This window comes from Phoenix dactylifera, chromosome 2 (assembly GCF_009389715.1).
Source record: "Phoenix dactylifera cultivar Barhee BC4 chromosome 2, palm_55x_up_171113_PBpolish2nd_filt_p, whole genome shotgun sequence".
NCBI lineage: Eukaryota > Viridiplantae > Streptophyta > Magnoliopsida > Arecales > Arecaceae > Phoenix > Phoenix dactylifera.
This window is the reverse complement of record NC_052393.1, coordinates 21,070,576-21,085,754: the sequence shown is the minus strand read 5'-3', so window position 1 is coordinate 21,085,754 and position 15,179 is coordinate 21,070,576. Positions and strand designations below refer to the sequence as shown.

Below are 15,179 nucleotides of genomic sequence, written 5' to 3'. Positions count from 1 at the left end.
TGATTTGTGGTTTACCCCAATTTGTAGCTTGTTTTTGATGAGTTACTGGAAAGGCTTAGGGAGAAGGAGGAGAAGGAGGCTAAGAAGCGCCAACGTCTTGCAGATAATTTTTCTGACCTGCTTTACTCAATTAAGGTATTCTGAGAGCATGCTCCTAAGAGATGTATGAAGCATTGGTTGACAGTTGTGAAATTTCTGGCACATTGTTGATGCAGATATATTTATGGATATATGTTATTTATAACTGTTTGGTCTTTTTTTTTTTATAGGAAATAACTGCTTCATCTAGATGGGAGGACTGCAAATCACTGTTTGAAGACACCCAAGAGTACAGGTATGCGAAAATATGGCTAGACGACCTGAAAATTTATGGCTAATCTATTCTTTGAGTATCTGGTTTTCTTAAGCAATTGATTCATGCTTTTTTAGGTCCATTGGTGATGAGAACTTTGTAAAAGAGATTTTTGAAGAACATGTAGCCCACTTGCAAGAAAAGCTGAAAGAGAAGGAGCGTAAAAGAGAAGAGGAAAAGGTACCCAAGGTTTTCTGTTTTTCGTGGTTTTCATATTTACTTGATTCTATGTGTACAATTCTAGAGCTTTCCTAGGTTATGAAAGGCTTCACTTTTGATTATAAGTTCATGACCTGAGATGCAGCACATTTCTGTTACCATAATGTGTCATCACAGTGAAAAATTAGATTTTATCATTGTTAATGCTTTTATTCAATCATATGATTGGAAAATGTTTGGTGTGAAAGTATACACATGAACATAGTATGTGTGCGGTTTGATTTCACATCTTACTGTATCAAGCTATTTGCAAACATGCACTGTATAACCTTAATGGGTGTGGTTCTGGTCAGGCTGGGTCTACGCGAAGTTGGCCTATGCATCCTAATACCTGACCCCAACATGACCCAAAAACCTGTCAGCTTGGCAAGATTTGCCAACCACAAGATGCACAATATTTGAGTTGGAAACCTGCTAGCGTCTAAGTTTTGGAATCGGGTTGGGTGTGGTTTTGGGTTAGTAAATGTTATCTATGGGTTTCTAAAGTGCAAGGCACACTTGGTTGCCACCTTGGCACCTTGACTGCCGAGGCGAGCGAGTCCGTGTAGGACCTCAAAAGGCATGCCTTTCATGTGCCTCAAGAAAAAGGCTGGGTGCGAAAAGAGCACCTTATCTACATTATGCATTAGAGGATTAGATCGAGTTTTAGACTTGAGTAGCCAAGGGATAGAAAAAGTATTGTCAATTTAGAAAGGCAAAAGAGGTGGGCCGAAGTGATGAAAAAGGCAGTCTAAAATGGTCACCTTCTGGGATGACGACTACAGCTAAGAAATTCCCTTTACCCTTCTTTAGAAGATGGGCTCATCTTATTTCTTCCTCCTATTCTTTTTCCCCTTCTCCTTCTTCTCTTGGTTGTGCCTGTTTGGCCATAGAAACCATCCCCTATTTCTTATGGCTAGAGAAGCATGACCAAGAGGGGAAGAGATAAAGTGAGGATGATCGGTGGTCCCCCACTCCCCCCCCCCTCTGATGGAATTGTCTGTTACAACCTGCTGCTTTCACTATCTCTCCCTATTTTTTTGTGGGCGCATGCGATGGTGTGGGTGTTTTGTGTGGTGTGTCGACTATGTTGGTCATTGTGGTTTAAAATTTTTCCATCTTTTTAATGCCCATAATACCCTAGTTACATTCGTTCATAGAAGAGTATTTGCTTTTTAATGTCGATAATAACCCTAGTTAAATTTGTTCATAGAAGCAAGGATTGATGTGTCAAAACTGGGGCATGGTCCGATTTTTCGGTGGCATGGGTTGGTACGCCCCTGTGCTGGGCCTGTCCCAACATAGTAGACGAGGCGGGGGAGGGAGAACGGGAGAGAAAAAGAGAGCGAGAAGGGTGAGAGAGGGAGGATGAGAGGAGGGTGGCGGACATCCGGTGGAGGGCTAGGGAGCTGCCCGGAGGGGCGGAGGAGGGTCTCCGCCTCCGGCTCTCTTGTTTCGTTACATATAGGGGTCCTAGAGGGGGTCCTTTTTTATTTTTGAATTTCTTAAGTGAAGTTGTCAAACCCTTTGAAGCCGGCAAGGAGTTTGCCGATTTCACTTAAAAATTTCGAAAATAATAAAGGGCCCCCTCTAGGACTCCTGTTTCAGACAAAATAGAGGAACCGGAGGCGGAGCCCGTCCTTTGCCCCTTCGCGCGGCGCCTCGGCCCTCCGCCGTCCGGCCGCCACCCTCTCTCCCTCTCCCTCTCCCTCTCCCTCTCCCTCCCTCCCTTGCTCTCTTTTCCGATATTTCTTTCTTCTCTCCCTTCGTCGCCGGTTTCTCGTTTTGGTTGTCGGAACCGTTCTGCTTCGCCATCATTATGACTCGGTACGCCTCGAACCGGGTGGTTTGGGATGGTCCCGCTGACTATGCATAGAAGAGTATCCCTACTTTTAATGTCAAAACACACTTCCTAATCCTTCACCTATTGTCACTCGAACTCCTTGTCATTCTTGTGCCTAGGAATCTAATCTTTCTCCAGTTTCTACTGCATGTGGACTCCAGTCCAAAAAAACTCTTCAGCTCTTTCAGTTTGGCAACCCATTAACCATTTTATTTAAAATTTATAATATAATCGAATTGTCTTATGTCCAAAATTTTCAGCAGAAATGTGCATTTGCATAAGCAATATAACTATTTCACAGGCTAATTATATATATATATATATATATTTATATATATTTATATATATTTATATATATATGATGTCTGCATACATGCATGCATGCAAGCTTAAATGCATGTATGTACATATGCATGCGTGTGTAATGTGCATTTCTATATATGTATCTACATAAGTGTACATTTATGCTCCTGATTTTTCCAAAGTGCCGCGCCCTTGGGTTCCAATAAACCTTGGTTCCCTGACCCCTTGGCCGGTAGAGTATAAATGATGTTGATAACTGATTTTTAAGACATTTACATGTTCTCTCTCTCTCTCTCTCTCTCTCTCTCTCTATCTATCTATATATATATATATATATATATATATATATATATATATAACAGATATACAGTATAAATAATTTGGTTGAGCCATAGTCAAGTCAGGTCGACCTAAATCTGGGCCCAGCTTGATTTCTTTGTTGGCTAATCAGGTCAGTTCAGGGATGATAACTTGTTCTATCGAAAACTTGGTTTGTCAGGTCGTGTTCTGGTCAGATCATGCACGCCATCTGTTACATTGATTTTATAGTAATATATCTTCTGCAACCCTCCCATCCCTTGGTGTATCTTAATTTTGTTTCTTCCGTACTTGAATTTTCTTTCATATTATATTTTAGAAATATGATGTTTTTGCATATTATGTCTATTAATTAGCAATCATAGTTATCTTTAACTGTAGTCCTGACACCTGCCCATTCACATACAAACAGGCACACATGTTTGCATATGGATGGATTTCAAGTGTCTAATTAACGAATTGAAGATTATGCTGCAAAAGCTGTTCTCTTATATGACTAATGAGCTTTCATGCAGCTGTTTTTAACAACTATAACATGTCATGATTTAAGTTCCATGCTTGCTTGTTGTCAGTGTTTTTTTTATACTCAAAGCAACGTTAATGGGGGCAAAATAATGTAGTTCTATATGACATCAATGTGGACTGAAGATTTATGCAATTTTTACTTGTTTATAGGCAAAGAAAGAGAAAGAAAGAGAGGAGAAAGAGAAGAGGAAGGAGAAGGAAAGGAAAGAAAAGGAAGAAAGGAAGGAAAAAGAGAGAGAACGCGAAAAAGAGAAGGGAAAGGACCGATCTAGAAAGGATGAAGCAGAAAGTGAAAATGTTGATATGATGGACAGCCATGGCTCGAAGGATAAAAAGAGGGAAAATGATAAGGAAAGAAAGCACCGGAAACGTCACCACAGCATGGTTGATGATGTAAGCTCTGAAAAAGATGATAAAGAGGAGTCCAAGAAGTCCCGTAGGCGTAGGCATAGCGGTGACCGCAAAAAATCGCGTAAGGTACAAAATGTTCTTTTCCCCCTTGTTTTAAATCCTGAAGTGGCAATACGATTATATTCCTATGATTATTTGAAGGTGTGTTTAAAATTCATGTTGGTGTTTTTGGCAGCACACTTACACTACCGATTCAGATAGTGAAAATCGACACAAGAGGCATAAGAAAGATCGAGATGGGTCCCGTAGAAATGGTGGTTATGAAGAGCTTGAGGATGGGGAACTTGGAGAGGATGGGGAAATACGTTAGTGCTCTTCACCTTGCAGCTTTGTTAGTCACTTTATATGTTCTTCACTTTTGCTGATCGAAACTTATTAGGCTTTAGTTTGTGAACAATTACTGGTTGATGGTTGTACTGGAACAACCCTCATTTTCTGTATTGTAGAAATCAACCGTTCACTTCTCACCATTACTTTCTGCATATTATTATGGATTGCTTAACTAGTGCTTCATTAAATAAGTCGAACGTTTGTGGGTAATTGCTGGTAATGTGATCTCTCTTAAGATTGCAAATGATTCTCGGATGTCATTCATTTCATGATAACAGATGCCCTTATGATTCTAATCAATTGTATGACTATTTGGCTTATCGTTGCTTCAGGTGTATCTGTTCATAGTAGTGACTTGATTCTGGACAATCATGTTCCTAAAATTTGTTCTTCTTTACATTCTTTTGAGAAGTTGCACATCAATTCGTCAGTCTGGTATTGCAGTAGCCTCCATCTTCCAGTCTTCATGGTCAATGTCCTCCCTGTTGTTTTCTGGTGCTTAATATTTCATTGCTATATGCTCACACTTTTTAAGAGCACCAGGACATGATTGAAAATGCTGAGTTACATGAAACTGGAATTAGTGGTAACTCGTGTCATTTGGTTGCACACAAGGGTAGTGACTGTGAATGATCTTCTTTTGTTTAGTTGGATATATGCCCCCTTTTTTTGATTCTGTGGGAGGACTAGAAAAAGGTCATATGAACCCTGATGGGGTTTGATGAGGTCATGAACTTGCATTTTGTTTTTTGAATACAATTATTATTTGGTAATATTTGATATTTTTTGATGGTTCTCTCTCACTGATTGTGGCACGTGACTGAGCTAGGTTGGCCATGTTTTACTCCATGGGCAATACTGTAGCCTTTTCACTCTAAGTGCCTATCCCATTCATTATTGACGTTGTTTTGCTACATTTTGGACATTGTCCGACTATAGGCGACCTTTCTGGCCATGGTTGATGATCAATTAATCAGCGCCTGCTGATTGCACGTGGTAAAAATTATTACATATTGTGTGAACTAAAGTGAGGCTAACCAAATTTGATCACCGGAGGCAATTTTCTTCTTGTTTTGACATTGTTGATTGACGCTGACCGAAATCAATCATCTATGCTAGTTTCTGATGATATAGGGCACAACTAGTCATTTCTCAGCTATTTTACCATGCCAGTGCATGTCTAGTCATGATTTTTACCAAGTTCGGACTTTGCTTGACTATGAGTCATTATATAGTTAGCACCCGTACCTGGCCCATAAAAAGTATTCCCAGCTACACTCATATTTAGCTGATCAGGCTGGTTTGTATCGGCAAGCTTTCTCCAATATTGGCACCATACTTTAAATCATAGGTGCTATGGAGCAGTTGCTAAGTGCCAAGGATAATATGCAAAACCTTTTGTTAAGTCGGCTAAATTTTTTGCCTTCTAAGAGTATTGCAAAATCAATGGTGTAAAACAAATCAGAGGTCTTTGTTATGAGAAGTTTCAAAAAGCAAGCAGCATTTCGAGAGCAGCCTATGCCCAAGTTTGAGTGTTGAGTGTGATCTTTGAATGCACACAAGGCAAATGAAACAAAGATTGATCTTGAGGAACACAAATAAATGAAGAAATATGACACGTGAAACCGTGATAATTTGAGACATTAGTGGAGTATGAGATTTACTAGATAAGCTTTTTACTGTGAGCAATCTATAGCATTTTTAAATGAACTTAATGACCTTTATTTGTTGAAAAGTCATGAATTTTAATGCTCTAAGATCAAAACTCATGCAATGAAGGCAATACCTAGAACACCTGAAACATGTGCAGTGTGCTAAGTTGTTAACAAGTGGGTATGGGTTAATAAAAGTAGTGGCATATACGAGGAAAACATGAAAACCTGTAATGCGAGAAATTGAAGTGCAGGAACACATGAAATACATGTCATATTAACTCAATGGTGAACAACATTGGTGACTTTGAACACTAGTTGAGCACCTATGAAGCATGGGCATGCTATAGAGTGTGTATACAACAGGATACATACACATCAATATGGCAATTCCTGAAAAATATGATGCGATATGACTAGATCTTGATAATGTACATAAAATAAATATCTAAAATGCCATATGTAAAGCAAAATATGTTATCACTAGTGAAGTGCTTCGTGCTTCGTAAAATAGTTTCGGCATCCACAAGCTTAATCATTTGGTCTAATTCTAATTCATTCTTTATTTTTTATTTTAAACACTACCTTTTTATTTGTAACATTTAAACGGTTGAATACATAATAATTATTTGAAATATATGCTAACTGTTCTGATGAGTATCAATATCCAGTATGTATCAATACAAAAGATAAGTTGGCATTTTTGTTACTAGGCTATGCAAATAGGATGATACCATCAATTATTGTATCATGTGTAAGAAATGCAAATAGCTAAGTAGAATAGAGTCCATGGAACATACATAAAATTTAAGAGTCTAAGAAACACCAGAAGATAATCAAGTTCAAATGAAACATGTGAAATGCAATTTGAAGCATAGACTTTGTTTTGCAAAGATAAATTGGCATTTTTGTTACTAGGCTATGCAAATAGGATGATACCATCAATTATTGTATCACGTGTAAGAAATGCAAATAGCTAAGTAGAATACAGAGTCCATGGAACATACGTAAAATTAAGAGTCTATTAAACACCAGAGGATAATCAAGTTCAAATGAAACATGTGAAATGCAATTTGAAGCATAGACTTTGTTTTGCTGCAAGCCTTGGAAACTGATCAGAATCTTCATAGCCCATGTCTGAAGTTTAAAAAAAGCTTATACAACCAGTACCAGAGCATAGTTGCAAATTCTGCATTTTATTGTTGTTTTGGTAAAGGAAACAAATCTGAATTTGTTTCGATGAGTTTAGATGGGGAAAGTTTTTAAAACTTTAAAAAGTGAAAGATATTTAATATTGTTGAAACACTTGTGTGTTTTTATAGAATAGAGTTGATTTGCTCTGATTGGGGCAAGACTGTTAACTTGCTGCTGCCTTAAAATTGTTGCTTTTACCATTGATTTTGTATTCATGGGGCTAGTTTTACCATTTAACACAGAACCTGAACCAAAATGTCAAGTAATCATCACAAGAACTATTAGTTATGATGGCATGATTTAAATAACCAAAATAGCCCTGCAGAAAGAAAGCTGGCCAGCGAAATTCATCAGGGGTAAGCAACTTCAAACTTGCTTTGTTGGACCAATGCAGTTCAGCCTACACATACACGAGTATAATGCACGCGGTGCGCGGAATAACAATTTAACGCATCAGTGAATTCAAAGTTGGTTATGGTCTATAAAGTCTAAAATGCCTATTAAAAAGATACATGTTTTATTTACCCATTGCCTATAAATCAAGTTGTCTCAAAATTAATTAATGCTATGATACAATGTTTTAGTTTTAGGACAACTTGATGAGTAGGCAAGGGGTCTTTTAAACATGTTTTAGATTTGTAGGAATGCTAGACTCGTGGTTCTTATCGAATATATCAGATTTTTCATTAACCTCAATTTTTGAACTTTGTTTGAACTTTCTCCGATCCATCTATATTAAAGCTTTGTGCTCATGCTCACATACATATATGAAAACAAGCATTAAAAAGGCACAGACAATGAACAATGGCAACAAGTATACCACCAGCAGCAATGGCTGACATCGTTAGTTTGTAACTCATACTTGTTTCTTGAACTAGTTGTGATAAATTCATGAATCGATCGAAAAATATGTGAATATTTAAAACAGTTCTCGATTGATTTGTATAGATAAAATAAATTATTTTAAGACAATTAGATTAACTGTTTGCACAGTTAGTTGGCACCTCGGGCTTGCCCTTTAGGAGATCCAGGGTTCAAATCCTAGGTATTGGTCAGAAAAAAATTTGTTTAAAGAGAATAAACTGTAATGGCAGAGTAAAAAAAGTTCTAGAAGTTTTTAGAATTTCAAAAAATTATTTTATATAGCACGAACATTTGGACTTGTTTATGCGTATAGGCTTGTTCATTCAGTCAGTATTTTGTACCTGATGTTTCATAAATGCTTTCTTCCTCTAAATGGATTTGATAAGTCATTTATAGGTTCAATTATTTTCTTTTGTAATAGTTGTTTCTTCTGAGAATGTCGCATAGCTATCAACAACCCGGTATAAATTGAACCAGAAGTTGATGCAATGAATCACCCACCAAGCAACTACACATTCATTAAGTACGGATAACAAAAAGATAAACAAATCATCAACTAAATCAATGTCCCATTGTTCACATAAATAAACCTGAAATTATAATATACCTGAATTAATATTTCTACAAAGGATCAACAATTTAAAAGACAAAGAATAACTATTAAAAGGGCTCAAATTTGTAGTGAATCACATAAAATTGACATTTATAAAGATATGAAGCGTTTTTGAAACTGGCAAGGAAGTATTTTGGAGTTGGCATTGTTTTTTAGGTTTTGTGAGAACCATGGACAAGGTGGATGGGTGGGGTTCGGGAGTGGGGAGGAGAGCAAGCACATGTGTATGTGTCAGAGAGAGAGATAGAGAGAGAGAGGGAGAGAGAGTGCCTTTGAAGTCTCCTATGTACATCATCTTATGTCTGCATATTTAATGTCCATTCCCACAAAAGTGGTAAAAACAAATATTCCAAAGTGCAGGTGCGCCCTGCCTGTGGCTGTTTCCTCATAATTATAATACAATTATAGGTGTCCTTTAAAGCTCTTTCTTCCCCTGTAAGCTTTACAACGTTTGGGATGGTCTGAACTGTTTATCCCTTAGAGCATAAAGGAATGGTGTAGGATGTAGGAAGAATGTTAGAAGAGAGACATGGTAGTATGGGCGATGAAAATGTTTAAGAGTTTTGGTTGAGAGATACTTGCAAGAGGATAAAAAGATTGTGAGGGAGTAGAAAAGATAGTGAGAGGGTGGCATTGGTAAAGGTTGTAGATAGGGTACATGCAGTGGTAAATGAGTTATGCTTGAGGTGGTGCTGCACGATCTTGTATTGGATGGGAAAAAGATGTATGAGGTTTGGGCGCAGCAGAAGCCTTGCTCCCTAGGAGCATTGCATAATGAAGGACAACCAGAGAAATCACATGAAGATGTTAGCTAAGAGATCATAGTTTTGAATTCAATACTCTTGGGTGTTGTGGTTAGGAATTCTGTTTTGTTGTTGTTGCTCCAATGTCTCGTATAAGCAGACCTCAGGCCTTGGCCCCTTGATTGATCAATTCCTCTCTTATTCCAATCGGTAAGGAGGGCACCATCTTTTAATGAGCAAAACATTATGCTCATCCAACATTTTCAAATTAAAATCATATTCGGACTGTTCTTTTCATGCTGTAAATGCTTGTTGCTGCTGCTACAACATCCTGTCTAAGTACATCTTTGGCCCTGGCACTTTGATTGATCAATTCTTTTATGAATCTAATCAGCCAGCAAGGCACAATTTTACGATGTTCAAAACATTATGCTCATCCAAGATTTTCCAATTATGAGCGTGTGTTTGAGAGAGAGAGAGAGAGAGAGAGAGAGAGATGGTACGGTATGTAATTGCCAAGCCAGACACCGAGCATTATAAAACCATAATTTGTACTGACAAGGAACTTATAAAGTTAGAAATTGCTGTGATTTTGTAGGATATTCAAAAAGACCTTATATATATATATTTCATAGGAAATGAAATTATATAGTATAGAGCCTTTGCAGCGGAAGGATAGGTTTGTTTTTACATTTGCATTTTATATCTGGTTGTTGGAAATTAAAGTTTAAAGAAACTGTCATAGCTTATGTGATATCTGTTGCCAGCCATTTTAGTGGGAACTAATCTATATTTTTTATGTTATCTCGTTCCTATGTTATTCGCCATACTAACAAGAAATAACAACAAACAGCAGTGATGTATCAAAAGGAAGTATATGAAGTGCTACGGTTAATCAGATTATTTTACTGTTAAACTTGTGGAAAATTTTTGGAGGTGATGCATGATGGAGTGGAAAGTTTTTGTGGGTGATGCATGATGGAGGGTAATCAGAGAGGCAGCAGCAAAATCAATGTTGATAACAATGACATGACAATGTATTACTATAGCGTTTTCCAAATAAAATTGTGGACATAGCAAGTTCCGAATAAAGGTATGATTAATGTTTCAACTAGAATTGTTAGCATTCTTGGGCTTTCAATCCTCACTTGGAGTCACACACCTATGATTTACAAGTGTTCTTGTTCGTTGAGATGGAGTTAGAAGTTTGATGCTTAACGAGGTTGCTCAAACCAATAGCTAGAATCAAATCAATGGCTTTCAGCTATGAATTGTTAAGAATTATGGGGTTTGCCTCTAAGCAATACGCAAGGCAAACTGTCTTAAGCAAGGCTTGCCGTCTCGATATCGGATTCTATATTGGTACCATCCTATTATAGTGTTGCTATACGGTACGGTACGAGACGATGTGGCGTGTTGAGTGTTAGTACGGTACGAGACGTGTGCTGGTTCGGTACGGTACATTACAATACCGACCGGTACAATGAATCTTGACGCTTAAGACTTGCAGTTGTCTTGAATTGACTTGTTTTTATTGAAAGTAGGATAGAAATATTTGTAAGATTCAAGGGGGCTGTAACTAGCAGACTCATCTCCTATTAGGACTTTAATAAAATTGAGAGAAGGAAAAAAATGTATAAAGCTATTTACTAATTTTGACAGGAGCTCTATCTTAAGTGACCACCTTTTCTTATACAAAAATGTCCAGGAAACATTTAAAATTCATGCTTGGGTGGGTCTAGGGATGAAATGACAAATTTGTGATTATTGGAATGACCACAACTTCATTATTTGGGCTTTGATTGATGGGATTGTTGATATGCCAGGGAGCTCTTCCAATGTAGATGAAGTTGTTTGCTGCTCATAATCCACATGTACTGGCCTTGGCGAATCTTTCTTTTAGTTGTTCTTTGGTGGTGTTGTTTTAGGAGGCTGTTGTGTCTAAGACACATTCTCCAGTATAAAAGCTACAAAGTTTGTACATCTTGCCTCATGGGTCAAAGTTTTGAGATATGGTTGCCAGTTGATATGGTGTCAAATGTAGTTGACGCATTCTAGTCTTGTTTGATTTGGCTCCCATTGAACATCTGGTCTATTATTTCTGCCTCTTCAAGTCTTCTTAGTTCTTGGTTTCTTCATGCAACCATCTAGTGAAGAGGTTTTCATTACTAGTGTTTTTGCTTGTGTGGAGGTGTATGTTTTCCCTCTTTTTTTTGGGGAGGGGTGGGGGATTCTTGTACTCTTTCATTAGGGCAGACTTCTGGAGCTTGCGATGGGCACACCTAGAGGAGCGGATGAGAGGGGGTGGGGGACTAGAGTCATTGCCAGAGCATCCAAGGATTGCTGGGTGGATTTGGTTTATCTGTAATAGGCAGAGGTACCTGGTGGAGCATCTGGAGGGCTCAGCCTGAAGGAGTGGATCTGAGGGTGGGTCGGAGTCATGGGAGGAGAAGCAAAGGGTGGAGTCTAAGCAGCCATGTGGACTGCTGAGTTGGCAAAAGGCTTGTTAGAGGAAGAGAGGAATGTGGCAGAACAAGAGCTATAGGGGCAGATTAAGGTTGTGGAATCAAATTGGTTGTTCCATAGGAGAGGCAGGCGGGATCATAGGGGAGGTTGTTGTAGGTGGGTAGCCAGGGCATGGCATAGGAAAGCATGTACAGAAGATTTGAGGATTTGTGTGCAGATTGACTCATCAAGTATTTTCGCATGTGCCTAAACCAACTTTAGAAAGGATCTGAATTTATTGAATTTGATATTTCAGATAACTATTTGAACATTCTATTTTGTTTGAGGCACGGTTATCATCAGTCAATATGTTGTGTTTGTATACTATGAGTGCAGAAAATAATTTCTAATGTCCCAATTTACATAATATAAACTAGCTGCAGATTGCTATAACTGATTTTTGATATAAATATGTATTAGCTGTTTTATCACTTTCAGAGCACAGTCCATTGGCTTTTCCTTTTTCAATATTGTAACAATATAAACATAATTTTTTCGATAAATTAACTATACAACAGTTCTCTTTGGGGTAAACCACCTTTTTTTAAAAAAAAATGTTGGCACTTTGCCGTATGCTGGATTAATTTATGGCGATTTAATTAATTATGCTCTTTCATTGGTCTGGTATACATCTTTTCTCTAGATGCTGTCTAAAAATGTGAGAAGGGGCAAGGATGTCACTAACGGCTGCGCAGGCAGGGCAGTCCCAGTGCCTAGGTGCTTAGCACTTTCCAGGCTTTCCGGCAGGACAACCACCCAGGGTTCTAGGTTGGTGCCTAAATGAGTTCCTGACAACTGATACGCTGCTTTCTTACGACGGATGGTACCAATTATGATATTGTGATCACTTCAAGTTTCACCTGTTTTTCTTCATATATATTTGGAAGTTCATATGGTATCTAGTAAGTAGGGGTACTTTTTAATGAATCTTGGAGTGTATTTGTCAAAGTAATTGAAAGACTACATTTCTAGATCATAGCTATCATTTTTGGTATCCTCTCATCCTTCTAACGACTACTTTGATCTGCTCCTTTTATTTTTTTTGGGTGTTCATAGCAAGTTTCTGGAGATTTTGCTTGCTTGCTAGTTCATTTTATGAACAGCGCAAGTTAATGACCAATGATTTATGGATAAGATGTTTGTGATGTATGTTTTCTGTAAACAAAATATAGGCATTTGTGTACCATGTTTTCAGATCTTAGCCATCATATTTGGTGTCCTCTCATCCGTCTAATGACTACTAGAATCTCCCCTTAGATATTTTTGGTGTTCATAACAAGTTTCCAGAGATATTGCTTGCTGCTAGTTCATATTATGCATAGTTCAAGTTAATGAGCAACCATTTATGGTTAAATTTTTTTCGTTATATGCTTTATGTAAGCAAAATATGTGTTTTTTGTGATGATTTGTTGGTACTACAATATAATTTTATTTTTATTAATTTTTGAGGTTTACGAACTCTAGCCACCTGCCTGGGTACCCAGGCGTTCTACCTAGGCATTTCAGGGGGCCCGCTGCCTTGGATTTTAACAACCTTGAGAAATGAGCTCCATCCTCTAAAATGTGGGGCCTTAAATCTGTTTTAGTTCTTAACAATAATAAAAAATCATTACACTTGCAGGGACAACAACCATAATTGGTCATTTGAAACCTTTCCCATTGTCTGTAGTGGAGATGAGGAATCATTAATTGAAACCGTTATATAGGGAGACATGGGCTTGGTTTAGGAGTCGACTCATGGTAAGTATGGTTTGGTCCATCATTTTATGGGCCTACACATCTTTGGCTTCATCCTATGACGGGAAAATATGGTTTACCTTCTGTAAGCTCAATCCTGTTTTTTGCATTGAAGTGGAATTTATAATGGATTAAATACTGTTTATGTTGTTTGCATCTAGATAGTTTTCTTTGTAAGTACTGAATTAAATCAGTTTGTAAAAGTCTGGTTCCATTCTGCAGCTTACCATTTTATCTTCTATGCAACTTTCTCACTTAAAAGGACTAAGAAACATCAATTTTGGTATGGTCAATGACTGTAATGGGGTGTGCTCAGGTGGATATCATAATTTTTTTATATGAGATTTGGGTGTTATACCCATCCATCTGGGCGATGCAAGTTTGTCAAGATGCCATTTAAAATTTCCTGCTCCATTGTAGTATTTCCATTTGTCATCGGGCTGATGCCCATCATACCAATTTCTCCAAATCTTTTTCCTTTTTTCAAAATGAATATAATACATGGACTAAATTTGCTCAAAGTAGACATCTTTGTTTTCTGGCAGTTTAAGAATCATGTGCCAGGTACTGTGGGGCTAGAGATTTCCACGTTTATTCTGGTGATGGAATCCGTGCATCTCACTGGTTGAAGCATGCCTTCAGCAGCGTACCGTTCCATGTATTTTTCATTTCCTTGCTGTATTGACCCAGGATAAGGTTTAGAAGGTACCGAGACAGCAATTTTCCCTGATGCAACATCCTGGTATGGCTATGAGCTCATTTGAGGTGATTTGCTGAGGCCACAGGATATTGTCATTTGCTTCACCTTTGGGCTTCATGCTAAAACCCTACTTGTTGGATATAGCGAGTGCTTTAGATTTTCACTTGATGGCCTTTTTAAGTTTTGAGTGCTATGTTACCAAGCTCTTGGAGGTGTGATGCATCTGGCTTTTCGCGTGGAGCTTTCATTGCCCGAAGCTTTGAAAATGTCTCCTATGGTGGTTGTAATCACACCTATATCCTATGGTGGGTTCCGAATAGCTCTGGCAATTGTTAGGTATTGTTTCTTCGGTCAAAGTGTATCAGATTTGCAAATTTTGGTATAGATTGGGAGTAGGATAATGCAATATAGTTATTTAAATTTGTTTGCATTTACCCAATTATTGTTACATGTCGTTGAAAAAGTTAATTTAACTTTGTAACAAGCAAGCAGCTGGGTTTAGCTGAAACTTAATTGCCTTTTGGAATGGACTGCAATCCGTAATTATCCAGATTGGGTTCCTGGCATGTGGAGTGACAGTTGTTCAGTTTTTTTTAGATTTATGTTTTGTAAAGATTGATAGGTCTTCTTCTCCGAATGTTGATTGCTTGTGGGTCGCTAATAGAGAGCTTGATCTATTTGGTGCATGGTTGGTATTTAAAAAAGATGGGAGGGATAAGAGCAGGTCCAGTGCACTTCACAATCCTTACTAAGTCATGTGGGCTCTTCACTGGGGAATACTAGCAGTTAGGCTCCTCACTGAGAGATATAGATATAGGCAGGTTGAGTAGGATATGATATCGATATAGGAGGACTCGGTAAGGTCGAGCGAGACCTGGGTCATGGATGGAT

The 15,179-nt window shown here is 38.0% G+C and overlaps 1 protein-coding gene across 5 annotated transcripts in view; it reads left to right on the top strand.

The window, feature by feature from the left end:
• Positions 1-14,722, top strand: part of LOC103720771 (pre-mRNA-processing protein 40A-like) — a 33,363-nt gene extending 18,641 nt beyond the window's left edge. For 3 of the 5 annotated variants that reach the window (XM_008810646.4, XM_008810647.4, XM_039123657.1), the window contains 6 exons: positions 28-135; positions 270-334; positions 430-532; positions 3,690-4,016; positions 4,126-4,255; positions 12,495-12,855. In XM_008810646.4, coding sequence (XP_008808868.2) covers positions 28-135; positions 270-334; positions 430-532; positions 3,690-4,016; positions 4,126-4,255; positions 12,495-12,505 — 744 coding nt within the window. In that variant the 3' untranslated portion in view covers positions 12,506-12,855. Of the gene's footprint in view, positions 1-27; positions 136-269; positions 335-429; positions 533-3,689; positions 4,017-4,125; positions 4,256-12,494; positions 12,856-14,133 lie in introns of those variants that run through there. The other 2 variants (XR_003388227.2, XM_026809866.2) reach the window with 2 other exon arrangements.
• Positions 14,723-15,179: the final 457 nt, after the last annotated feature.